Raw genomic sequence first — 12,237 nt, 5'->3', positions numbered from 1 at the left:
AACGCCAAGAGAAAAAATCAGCAAAAAACGAGAAGAAAAAACTATGATAAAAACTCAGTCCAATACATCGGACCACCAAAACACAATAGAAAAAAAGTCTTATCTAATAAACCATCGATTCTTTCTTTCACCGTTTTGTGTAATCAAAAGATGGTAAAGAGAGGATATCGCCAAACATGACAATCTTAAATCCAACTGACGGCTAAATGTGGAAGCTTCCGGCTATCGATTGAAATACACCACTCTTTTCCATTTTCTGCCTCTCTTCCCAAGGTTTTTTTAGTGGAGAATTTGATGACTTACACTTGTTCATTTTGATTTTATATATTTTTAGATATAAATTTCTTCAGTTGAGTTTACTTTGTGATGAAAATCAATATGCATAAAACATCCAACCCACTATTATTGAATTAGTGAATAGTGAATACTAATATTTTTTAAAATTTGTAACAACAACGGCCCATTTATATATGCTGCTCATAATTCCAGGGGGGGGAAAAAAAACTAGTCCTAAATTCTTCTTTATGGGCCAAAAGGCTTTCGTTTACCAAAAGGCTGGAAATTGAAGGAAGAGTGCATTGGAAAACCGTTTCATATGAAACCCGGAGACTGTGAAATAGCAGATGATTTGCTAAATTATTTCATCCAACAGGGTCTCTCACAATTTAATCAATCAAGAAATCCTCTTTGGATAGTGAAACTATGTAACTGTAGAGCCCAATGAAACATTGGTATTGGGCCCCCAATTGTTTTTGAAAAATTACAGCAGAAAAGTATTTGCAAATAGGCCCCCTATTTTATGTATCTTTACAACAAAAGACCCCCAATTTCCTGTCTTTGAAAATAACTTCAAAACTTTTGTTTTTAGCTTTGGCCCTCCAAATTTCAGGACCGGTCCTGTATATATAACTGTCCTTACCAGCGAATTTACTGTGAGACATTGCTGAACATTGTTTTCGTCGTTCGTGTCGTATTCGTATCAATACGTTTTATAGAAAACATAAATGAGACTTGAGAGCGAGATTGTAGCACTAATAAGTCTGATGCTGACAGATTTTTTTTTTTTGTCTTCTGGATTTATTAGTTATTGCAAATTATGAGAACTGTTACATAGACGATTCTACAACGGACAATTCCTTCCGACCCTTATTAGATTCACGATAGACGACACCTCCTTCTTCATGCTCCTGATGCTGACAGATTTAGTTAGCTGATCATTATAGATTTTAGACGTAAATAAAATGGTAACAACAATATTTAACAAAGCTTTATTAAAAAGAAAACTATATATATATAAAAGTTAGACGACCTTATTGCTACGTACGTAATTACATACTAAACATTTCTTTTATTTTGAGACCATCTTTAACGTTATAACTCGAAACCTTGAAAATCAGACAAGCTTCAAAATCTTTCATCAGGCGCTATAGCCTAAGACTGATGGATGCAACGTGTAGCGAGCCTCATTATAACCACCGCATGCTGCAGCGGAAGCTTCCTCCATCAGCTCCTTCGAGACACCGTTGTTACAAACATTTGCAAACGCTCGCATATGTTTCATCCCGTATTGCGTTAGTGATCCACAATGTGTTTCAAATGCGCGTACCTAAGAAATTTCAATAACATTATATCCAACCATTTTAACTTCATGTGATTAAAATTGAATAGGAGTGAGATTTAAGGATTGCGAAATTTTTACCATCGATTTAAGACATTCCCAATCGTCGACCAAAGGCAAACCGGGTTCTCTAACCGAGTTAAGAACATTCATTGCCGGACCAAACAAAATTGTGCCTATCAATTCGACGCTTGCATCTAAATGCTTCCTATGCCTCGTTGTCTCAGTTAATTCCTTCAATGTGTCATCCTTCTTCCTTGACCCATCTTCCGATGCCCGATACTGTAAAGCCAAAGCCAATATGGTTTTAAACTAAAACCTTGTAGTCAATTTAGATAACCAAAAATCATAACTTAATAAGTAAAACAAAATAGTTCACTACCATATGCCAAAGGAATAGAAGGTCCGCATCGCGTTGGTTAACGACTCCTACTTGTGAGTTGACCGGTAATTTTTTTAGAGGGAGATTAACGGTGGCTGGATCAAACCCTTGGTAGAAATAAAGCTTCTCCGACTTAATACTATTGTTACCGTATTCCATCACATGAGAGCCACCTGAATAGGTATTGTAGTTTGATGTCCGCATCTTCACCTACTCACCGGAATAAAAGATCTGATATATATTTCACATTCTCAAACCAATCATCGAGTAAAGTAAAACAAAATTTCACATTACCGTTTGGTATTGTTGCTTTATGGTCTCTTTCTTTAAATTGTGAGTCTCACTGCAAATAGATCGATCACACAAAATAAACCGATGCATATACACATAAAAGAACATAATTATAAGATAAATATGTACCTATCTTCCATCCAAGCAACACTATATAAATCCCCTAAGCAAGTGATATATTCAGATGGGGGTGACGGATTCATGCCGGGACAATATGTTCCATAACTACTCTCTTGTGCATTTGAAGCCGTTGTTACATAAATGTTCAAGTCCTTTGGCATTATCCCTTCGAAAATACTCCCGCTTTCACACGCTTCTACGTATATAACCTACATTACATTTACACAATTACACAAGTATCTTATTATATAAAGTATGGTTTTCAAAGTTAATAACTCATATGATCGTGACACGTGGCAAATCTATTGATCTTAGATTTTGACACGTGTAAAACAAAAATTTCCTTTTTAAAATAAAAAAGAAGATAATTGAAAGTAATTACAAATTTAAATAATTCATATTTCTATAAACAAATTTAAAAAATGTCAAAAGATAATAATAAGGAAATTATACGTTTTTTATGTTTCAATTAAACAAGAAAAAAATCAGACAATTTTATTAAAAAGAAAACATATGTTATTATATATTAATTTAAAATTTGATATTATTTATCTCAATTTCTTTTTCAATTAGAAATATGTGATGATTTAATTAAACTAATCCTCATGTTATTTATTTGAGTTTATTTTTTCAATTAGAAATATGTGAAATCAATTTTTTTTTTCCTTTTTGTAATATTTTTTTACTTAACTGTTTTTTTTTGTCCATATAGTTAGATTGTTTATTTTAATTTCTCTTTTCATATTTAAATTATCAAAGATTCATATATCATCGTGTTTATAATTTTTTATTTTTAGTTTAACTGTCACATCTTTAAATTATTTATTTTTGTTTCTACGTTCAGTTTAAATTACATAAGATTTATAATATATCATAGTTCTAATAATTTTAGATAGTGACATGTGTCATGATTTAAATTACAAATTTACATTATTTATATCAATATTATTTTCTAATTAGAAATATGCGATGATTTTAAGTAAAATTTATATTGTTTTATTTGAAATTCTTAAATATGTAAAAGCTTCTTTTTTGTTTTTGATATTTTGAATTTAATTATACTATTTCAAAATTGTTTATTTCAATTTTTATGTTCATATTTGAATTATATAAGATTCATATATCATCGTGCTTATAATTTTTTGAATTTATTAATTTTTATTGATTGATCATAAAGTTATTGCAATCGAGTATATAGGAACCGAACCGCAACGTTAGCTTGGAAGGCTAAAGAATTTAGTCGATTTATCATCTTTATATTTTTCACGTGTCTAATTAAACACCACTTTGGTTTTATTCACCAATTTTATGATGAATATTTTTAATTTTTGTTCTTCGTATAAGTATACCATGAATTATTGTTATGTGATATATCTTTCATTCGAAATAATTTTGAATTAATAATTTTAGTGGTTAAAGAAACAAGGCAACAGTGAAAAAGTAAATAGTAAATATTGTTTTTACTTTTGAAATAAAATTTGTACTTACAACGTTGTTAATTAATTTTTTGTTAAATTTGATTTTAATTTTTTTTTTAAATAAACCCGTCCATCGGACGGGTCTTTATCTAGTACCAATAGTAAAATTCATTTTAACAAAACAAATAAAACACTCAACAAATTAAAATGTTAAACTAAATTTTACCATCTCTTTGTATGTTCCGGAAGCATGCTTCTTCTTAAGCGTTTCAATAAAATCAGTTGCATATATGTGAGGCGTATTTGGCATCCCTGACCAATGGAAAAAAATTTCACCATTGTAAACAGTCGATTACAAGCATTACACTAGAAGACGTTATATAATCGGAAACAACACAAAGATTGATAAAATTACCAAGAACTCCGGGACCACCATGATCCGCATAATATACGAAAATGTGATCGTTGGGCTTGCTAGCGATGACCTTACCGCTTCCACCTTTAACAGCCTTCTGGTCGCCTAGGAGTACCGCATAGAAGTTCGCAGCCGTAACGTTACTACCGGTATAGTCCTGAAAAAAGATATTTCAAAAAGTAAATAACCGAACAAACTATTAAAAAGGGAAAATAACTAGTGGCTATAAAAAATCTAGGAGCGATACCAATCAAAGGTCCACACATTAAGTTTAGTTTACCATAGCAAATGTCTCTAGAGTCGCTATCACTATAATTGTTGTGTAGTACCTAAGTCACCATCTCTTCCACGATAGATCCCATAATATATTTTTAATAAATTAACAACCTAAGCGTCATATACAAAGAAGAAAGTATATATAGTATAAAATAAGATTCTAGAAGAAAAAAATTCTCGTTATATAAAAAATAAAGCTCTAAAACCTGGTTAGATGCTAGTTGGACCAAAACATAGGTCACATCTAGACCATCGATAAGTCGATATTACTTAAGAGAAGATTCCAAACCTAAAGATACAGACTTATTGGTCGGATCAAGGTTTAATTAAATCATGCATAATTAAGAGAAAGGCTAAATACATAATATATACCTTAGGGACTCCGGCGTAAACATCGTCGCCGTCAGGATGATTGATGATAGTACCCGGACGAGGATTAAGTGGGTGGTTTGCGATATCATCATACATCAAAACTACTATGTTCTCTTCCTTTAAACCTCCTTTTCTTAGAATTTGATATGCGTGACACACGTCAGCCTTTAACACGAAGCAACAAAACACTTTTAATAGATATTAAATTTTAAAAAAAACTTATGAACTTTTTTCTTAAATGACAACTAGATTGAGAAATAGAGAAATTCGCCATATATAGGAAATTAGGAATATAGGATTATATGTAGCATATTTTATTCTTTTGAAAAAGATTATAATATAAAAATAATTTAAATAAATTTTTGCATGTCACACAAATATTCTCAAGGCCAAAAAGAAATCTCAAGGCAAAATAATTGCATCAAGGAATTATTTTAATTTAAATTACGAATAATAGAATCAATTCGTTGGGCACTAAAAATATCTGAGAAGATATAAGATTATAAAGATAAAAGATGTGTATGTATATGTGTGTATATGTGTGTACCTGGTGTCTGTAGTTTCCATATCCAGAAGAACCGGCGACGAGAACCGCCCATCTTGTACCGATACCATCTTCGTCTTGGTCAGCTGTCGGTTTAGTTTTCTCTGTCGGCAAAAGAATCTTTGGCTCGAACTGACCTCGTGACTCTGCCCGAACCAAGAGAAGTAGTAGAAGAAGAAGAGCTGGTCTGAAATAGCAAGACTTAGCCATGGTAGGCACAGAGAGAAAGAGAGGCTTTTTGAGAGACTAAATAGAACTATAAAAGCAAAGGATAGTTATAGAGCTAAATGGTGTTAATGATTTATTTATTTTCAAGAAAATGTAATTAATAAATCAATTTTCTAATCATATTTAATGCCACCCGATTATTTAAAATAAAGCACTTAAAAGTTAGTATAAGATTTTTTGGTCGGAAAGGACTTATGCGTGATAAATTTAATTTTATAAGCTCCTGTTTTTTTAAATACAATTTTGCCATTCTTATACCGACGTAATTTTAACGCGTTAATTAATTTTTTTGTAATGTTTCCTCTAAACTAAGTAAGATTTTTTTAAATAATGATCAAAATACGAATTAAAATGATTGTGATGTCGACGATGGAATATTTTGGAATATTACATCTGCTGATCTCACAAAATCGACGAATGGGTCAGCTCGCGACACAACATAGAACATGCAAATTATAGTCGGAACACGTGTACACTTAATGGCCCCACAACGATGCTATTTTCACCGTTACGACGGCACTAATTAACCAGAGAAAATTAGAATCAAATCAAATCTCATTAAATCCGGTTTGAGAAAAGTTAAACCGGAACTGAACCGGTCTTCATATCTCGCTCTCATCGTCGTCTCTCTCCCATGGTGATAAGAGGGTTTAAGCTAGGGTTTTTTGCCATTTTACAGATACAGAGATTACGAACAAAACGAGCTTAATCAAATCAAATGCAGAGATCGATCACGATCTCAATTGCATCAAAAGCAAAGAAATTTCTCAATCTGTGTCTTCTGGAGAAAGGTAATCGTGTAACTGCTCCTTTCATTAGCCGTTTCTGGGGAAGAGCTTTTACTACTAAGAGATTGAGTAGAATTAGGGATCGTGGTATGAATTTAGACGAAGCAATTGATTTGTTCTGTAACATGATTCAATCTCGTCCTCTTCCTTCAATTGTTGAATTCAGTAAATTGTTGAGTAATATCGCCAAATCAAAGAATTACGATCTTGTGATCTCTCTGTTTCACAATATGGAGATTTGTGGAATTGGGCATGATCTTTATACTTATAACATTGTGATTAATTGTTTGTGTCGATGCTCTCGATTTGTTATTGCTTTATCTGTTGTTGGGAAGATGATGAAGTTTGGTTACGAGCCAGATGTTGTCACGGTTAGTTCTTTGATTAATGGATTTTGTCAAGGGAATAGAGTTTTTGGTGCTGTAGATTTGGTTAGTAAAATGGAGGAAATGAGATGTAAACTAGATGTTGTTATCTACAATACGATCATCGACGGGTTTTGTAAAACCGGATTGGTGAATAACGCGTTGGTGTTGTTCGGGCGGATGGAAAGAGATGGGGTTAGAGCGGATACTGTTACTTATAACTCTCTTGTGACCGGTCTTTGTTGTTCTGGTAGAAGGAGTGATGCTGCTCGGCTTATGAGAGATATGGTTATGAGGGATATTGTTCCTAATGTAATTACTTTCACTGCGTTGATCAATGCGTTTGTGAGAGAAGGGAAATTTTTGGAGGCGAAGAAGTTTTACGAGGAGATGATTCGAAGGTGTATAGATCCGGATGTTTTCACTTACAATTCGATGATCCATGGTCTTTGTATGCACGGTCAGGTAGATGAGGCCAAACAAATTCTTGATTTGATGGTAACAAAGGGTTGTTTCCCCGATGTTGTGACTTATAATACTCTCATTAACGGGTTTTGCAAGACTAAGAGAGTAGATGAAGGGACGAAACTCGTCCGCGAGATGTCTCAAAGAGGATTAGTTGTCGACACAGTCACTTTCAACACTATTATCCAGGGCTATTTTCAAGCGGGTAGACCAGATGCCGCACAAGAAATTTTCAGTCGGATGGGTTCTCGTCCCAATATTAGGACGTACAGCATTTTGTTATATGGGCTTTGTTATAACTGGAGGGTAGAGAAAGCACTGGTGCTATTCGAGAGTATGCAAAAGAGTGAAATGGAGCTTGATATTACGACATATAATATCGTCATTCACGGGATGTGCATGATTGGTAATGTCGAAGATGCATGGGACTTGTTTTGTAGCCTTTCCTTCAAAGGACTTGAGCCTGATGTTGTAACCTACACTACGATGATCTCAGGCTTTTGTAGGAAACGCCTATGGGATAAAGCAGATTTTTTGTACAGAAAAATGCAAGAAGATGGGCTTCTTCCGTTATAACATATGAAACTGTGTATTATTTTGTAAGTAAAAGGTGACAAATTCTCATACGTATTATGTAACCATCACCATTTGTAATTTTTTATTATTACAAGGAAAAATACAAAGAAACTGAAAGTTTAATGTAATATCTCTGAAACCAGAATAAAGGCAAGAAAGCCCAGAAAAAGACGCAAGTTTTTCAGAACATAGCTCTCCATGAATACCACTTGAGTTTAAACTGAAACAAGAGTGGAGGAACACCAAGAACTCCTCTTTGAATCCTCGGATCAAACACATCGAATTGAACTTTATTTAACGAATCCAGAAGAACTTGTACTGGCACAGAATGAAGCAGAACGGGTTTCGCTTCTGCAGGAACCTTTCCCGCCAGTTCACGGGCTTTCAGGAGATGTGCATTGGCAACAGATGCAATCTCAAACACGACATTGCTTAGTCCTTCTCTTGAATTGTTATCCAGAAGAATTTCTAATCGTCCGCCTTGTTTTACGAGCAACCCGTGCTTCTCTGCGAGATCTGCAGGGATGTAACTCTGGTGACGGTTTCTGGTACAGTGGTAAGGTAATGATTTCAGTAGCAAGACAAGACCACTGGCTTTACCGATGTGTGAAGCTGCGTGATCCGCTGTTGTTGAACTAATACCGCCAGCTTGGAGTGTATTGTACAGAAGAGTGGAAACTGTGTCTTCTGCGTATTTCTCTAGCTCCTCGATACTCTCTGGTATATCGTCTACTTCTCTTTGAGCATCTCGGATTCTAGCTTCAACCGAGCGCTTTAGCCAAGGTTTACTGATGTTATGCTCTGATATTGCCCAAGACAGAGCTTGTGCAGCTGGATGGTTTATGGGTTTTTTGGTGTAGAGTTTGTCAATTGCTTCTTGCCACCAAAGCAGCCGCATCAAACCAATCTTGGGATCAGATGCAACATCCATGGCTCTTGCAGTTTCTACATTGAAAGCCCGGAGAGCAAATGCGGCTTTACGCATCTCAGTTGGGAGTTCAAGGAGACAGAGGTAGTGATGATAGTCATAGTTTCGTACTTGTTGTACACAATAGGACAATGCTGAACGTAAACTAGAGCCTCCTCCATTCATCAGATTAGCTCCAAGTATGATTCTTTCTCTTCTCCTACAAACATATAAACAACAAACAAGATCAGTTCATAAAAACAATGAAAACCTCTGGTTTCTTCGATCACTCCATTATAGACAGTAACACAGAATCCTCTAATTATCACGACTTCAAATGAATAAACTAAATAATTCTCACTAATTCAGAGATTTGTGAACCCATAAACTCATTCAGGAATTAACACAAACACTTGGTGGACAAAGCACTGACATTAGTATTTAACAAACAAAATAAGAACTTTTCAACATTGCTTAACACAGAATCAGAAACCCAAGAACCAAACATGAATAACAAGTGAGATCACTAACATTCACAGAAACCAAACATGAATAATGTAAAATCGCTGGAAACCATTAATATCGTCCAACAATAACGAAATGAGCAAAAAAAAAAAACTTACCCAAACTCGACGAACTCCGAGATTTAAGTCTCCGAATCAGAAGATATTTAGGAGCTGAATCTATCATTCAGACTCCAAAAAATCGATCTTTGGACCCGAAAATGGAAATCGAATTTCGAACAATCGTGCCGGAGAAGAAGCGTTGGGATAAAATTCTCGTCGGCCCCCTGTCCTCAAATGATTCTCTACTTAGCCCCCGAAATAAAAAACTTGAGTTAAATTAATTATTTTAATTCTGAAAAATAGTAAAAGACAAATAAAACATGGATTTTCGACTTATTTACTGATCCAACCGCAATTTGGATCTAGATCCACATATATTGGGTCGGATTCGGATCATTTAACACTAAAAATCTCTAACCCTAAATTTTTTCCCCTTTTCTCTAAAACAAAACGACGAACATCTCTCGCCTCTCGCCTCTCGCCTCTCGCCTCTCGCCTCTCGCCTCTCGCTACTCCCCTAAAATTCACTTTGCTAGGGTTTTCGATTTAGCGTTCTTGGAAAAACATTCCTACTTCACAATTCACAAAACCCAAAAAACAATTTGCTAGAGATTCGTTGTCACTCTCCGAAGACGCAGCCGTTCTCCGATTGTTTCGACATTCTGATTCAGCTTGATCAAAAGAAACATAACAATCCCAAGGGTCAGCTTTCTCTTCTTCTTTGGATTCAATAGTTTCGCTTTAAGTTTGGATTTGCCTTTCAAAATTTACTAGTTTTGATTCGTACATGTTTAGATCGATACTAAGAAGAAGGATGACGTTTAAGTTTGACTTGTTTAAAATATACTTATTTTTCTATCAGTATTGATTTTGTTTTTGCTTAAGTAGAGATATGATTATTTAGCTGTGTACGTATGGATCAGATTTATAGAGCAAAGTCTTCAATTTTCAGTGACTGGAATACCTTTGATAGCTTAAACTATGCAGCATTACATCTTTTGACTTTGTTAATTTCTTTTTCAAGTAACCATGGCTTATGAATTGTTATTTAATTGCGCCATTGATCTCTGCCCTCTCTCTACTCTTCTTAAAATCACTTTGTCCCAATTTTCGATTTGAATTTCTCTCTATTTTTGGATTTGAATTACTTTAGATAGATTCAAAAGGATTCCGATTCAAAATGTGTTTAAATGTCTTTCGGATTTGAAATTTGAGATTGCTTGTGAATGTTTGATATTGAATTTGTATTTGTTGTTGCAGGTAGTAATTACAATGCCTATTACCAGAAGAGGAGCTTCTAGTTTTAGAAGTGAACCATCTTGTTCTAGAAGTGAAAAATCTACCGAGCTTAGAAGTCCCAAAAGACAAAAGCAATCGAATCCAAAGCATTCAGAGATAGGAGCTGCAGTGGATGATGTCATGGAAGATCAAGGAGTCGAACCATCTCCGGAGAATGTCGTGTCTGACCATGAGGTAAGTAATAAACATGTTTGATTGTATTTAGTACAATTGAGTACAACTATGTTGTGGAACTGAAATTATCTGTGTTTGTATTGCAGGAAATAGAGGAGATGGATGAGGATGAGGCTTTACCTCTTCAGCCTGAGAGTTTTTTCTTTAGTCCTGAGGAGTATGATAAGACTTTGAAGATATCAACAAGGTGTACCATTGGTAACACGCTGGATGCCATTAGTGAAAAGCTGAGTGACAAAGAAATGAAGTGGTTTAGAGATGAGAAGCAGTTCAAGCACGTCTTTCACTTGGTTAGGAAAGGGAAAAATAAGCTGCAAGGTATGTTAATGCTTCTTATGCGGACTGCTTCAACACAGAAGAAGAGGGAAAGCTGGTTTGTGGTGAATGGCGTTCCAATACGCTACTCGATGAGGGAACATGCTTTGATCACTGGATTTGACTGTCATGACTATGCATCAGATCATAATGCAAACAATTTTGGTAGTTATGCCTTTGTGGAGAGGGTCTTTGGAACAAGAAGTGTAACAGTGAGCGATGTGGAAAATATGCTAGAGTCAATGGAAGGTGTGTGTGATGGAGATCGATTGCAGGTGGCGGTCTTATTCTTCTTATGCACGATAATAAGAGGAGGGAGAAGGTATAATAGCATACCTCCATTTATTTTGAAGATAGTGAATGATTTGGAAGAGGTTAAAAAGTTTCCTTGGGGGCGGCTTACTTTTGAAGACACTATGTCTGAGATTGATCGCTTAATGAAGAAGCGGTTAAATGGCAAAGTGAAAGCTGACCATTTGTTTGCCGGGTTCATAGTTCCTCTTGAGGTAAAATTCTGTGCTTTTCTATAATAAGTAAATCTGTTTTGGATTCTTTAAGATATGTGATTGTGTAAATGTATATAGGTTTTGGCGTTTGAATGCATTCCTAAGCTGTCCAAACAATTTCAAGAAGGTGTAATAGGCGCAAATGATGGATGTCCACGGATGTGCAAGAAGAAATTTAAAGACAATGGAATGACAGGTTTTCCACTTGAAGAAGTCAACCAAGCGCTTGGAACAACTAAGGTAAAGAATGTGTATGAATGTGTTTATGTATTTTTATGTATGAATGTGTTAACCTCTGTTTTCTTGTTCTTTGCAGGACATAATTAGTATCCTCCAACCATCAGCGGTTGAGGAAGGTCTTTTGCTGGAGATTATGGAACGAGCTGAACCCGAGGATTCATTGGACCCTATTGCAGATGCGTGGACTGAGCGTCTCGACGTACAACAGAAGAAGATTTGTTGGGAGGATCTTCATAAGGTTGATGTGTATTATCGAGGATGTGGAGAGGGACATATTCCAGCAGCTTCACTTAGGGAAGAGCCGCAACAAGATGTTCCAGCAGCTTCACAGAAGAAGGAGGAGCTGCTTTTACCTTATTTGGTGAAGAGGAT

The 12,237-nt window shown here is 35.1% G+C and overlaps 3 protein-coding genes across 5 annotated transcripts; 1 reads left to right on the top strand and 2 right to left on the bottom strand.

The window, feature by feature from the left end:
- Positions 1-1,254: 1,254 nt before the first annotated feature.
- Positions 1,255-5,760, bottom strand: LOC9324070 (vacuolar-processing enzyme beta-isozyme). The gene is made up of 9 exons (XM_021035116.1): positions 5,440-5,760; positions 4,893-5,057; positions 4,245-4,401; positions 4,056-4,141; positions 2,421-2,620; positions 2,295-2,343; positions 2,001-2,210; positions 1,700-1,900; positions 1,255-1,606 (listed from the first exon to the last, which is right to left on the bottom strand). Exons 1-9 carry the CDS (start codon positions 5,644-5,646, stop codon positions 1,418-1,420), a joined length of 1,464 nt encoding a protein of 487 aa, XP_020890775.1. The 5' UTR covers positions 5,647-5,760; the 3' UTR covers positions 1,255-1,417.
- A 293-nt stretch (positions 5,761-6,053) lies between these two features.
- On the top strand, positions 6,054-7,983 carry LOC9322525 (pentatricopeptide repeat-containing protein At1g62720). Of its 2 annotated transcripts, XM_021035115.1 has the most exons (2): positions 6,054-7,282; positions 7,379-7,938. In XM_021035115.1, exons 1-2 carry the CDS (start codon positions 6,383-6,385, stop codon positions 7,856-7,858), a joined length of 1,380 nt encoding a protein of 459 aa, XP_020890774.1. In that variant the 5' UTR covers positions 6,054-6,382; the 3' UTR covers positions 7,859-7,938. The 2 variants fall into 2 exon arrangements, with proteins under 2 accessions (XP_020890774.1, XP_020890773.1); XM_021035114.1 differs by having other exon boundaries at positions 6,056-7,983.
- On the bottom strand, positions 7,907-9,638 carry LOC9322524 (NADH dehydrogenase (ubiquinone) complex I, assembly factor 6). 2 transcript variants are annotated; one of them, XM_021035119.1, is made up of 3 exons: positions 9,389-9,638; positions 8,459-8,985; positions 7,907-8,374 (listed from the first exon to the last, which is right to left on the bottom strand). In XM_021035119.1, the coding sequence occupies exons 2-3, from the start codon at positions 8,949-8,951 to the stop codon at positions 8,040-8,042; spliced, it is 828 nt and encodes a 275-aa protein (XP_020890778.1). In that variant the 5' UTR covers positions 8,952-8,985; positions 9,389-9,638; the 3' UTR covers positions 7,907-8,039. The 2 variants fall into 2 exon arrangements, with proteins under 2 accessions (XP_020890778.1, XP_020890777.1); XM_021035118.1 differs by having other exon boundaries at positions 7,907-8,985; positions 9,389-9,632.
- Between the last annotated feature and the right edge of the window lie 2,599 nt (positions 9,639-12,237).

The sequence above is a fragment of the Arabidopsis lyrata genome (assembly GCF_000004255.2).
Source record: "Arabidopsis lyrata subsp. lyrata unplaced genomic scaffold ARALYscaffold_2, whole genome shotgun sequence".
Lineage (NCBI taxonomy): Eukaryota > Viridiplantae > Streptophyta > Magnoliopsida > Brassicales > Brassicaceae > Arabidopsis > Arabidopsis lyrata.
The sequence above is the reverse complement of the archived record's forward strand: the minus strand, read 5'-3'. Positions and strand labels throughout refer to the sequence as shown.

Bases quoted from the DNA above. Each gene is read 5' to 3' on its own strand.
- LOC9322525 (XM_021035114.1), top strand. From the start codon at position 6,383: ATGCAGAGATCGATCACGATCTCAATTGCATCAAAAGCAAAGAAATTT.
- LOC9324070 (XM_021035116.1), bottom strand. From the start codon at position 5,646: ATGGCTAAGTCTTGCTATTTCAGACCAGCTCTTCTTCTTCTACTACTT. The intron at 4,142-4,244 runs GTAATTTTATCA...TCCATTGGTCAG, and splicing joins TGGTGGTCCCGGAGTTCTTG to GGATGCCAAATACGCCTCAC. The intron at 1,901-2,000 runs GTAGTGAACTAT...TTGGCTTTACAG, and splicing joins TTCTATTCCTTTGGCATATG to TATCGGGCATCGGAAGATGG.
- LOC9322524 (XM_021035118.1), bottom strand. From the start codon at position 8,951: ATGAATGGAGGAGGCTCTAGTTTACGTTCAGCATTGTCCTATTGTGTA.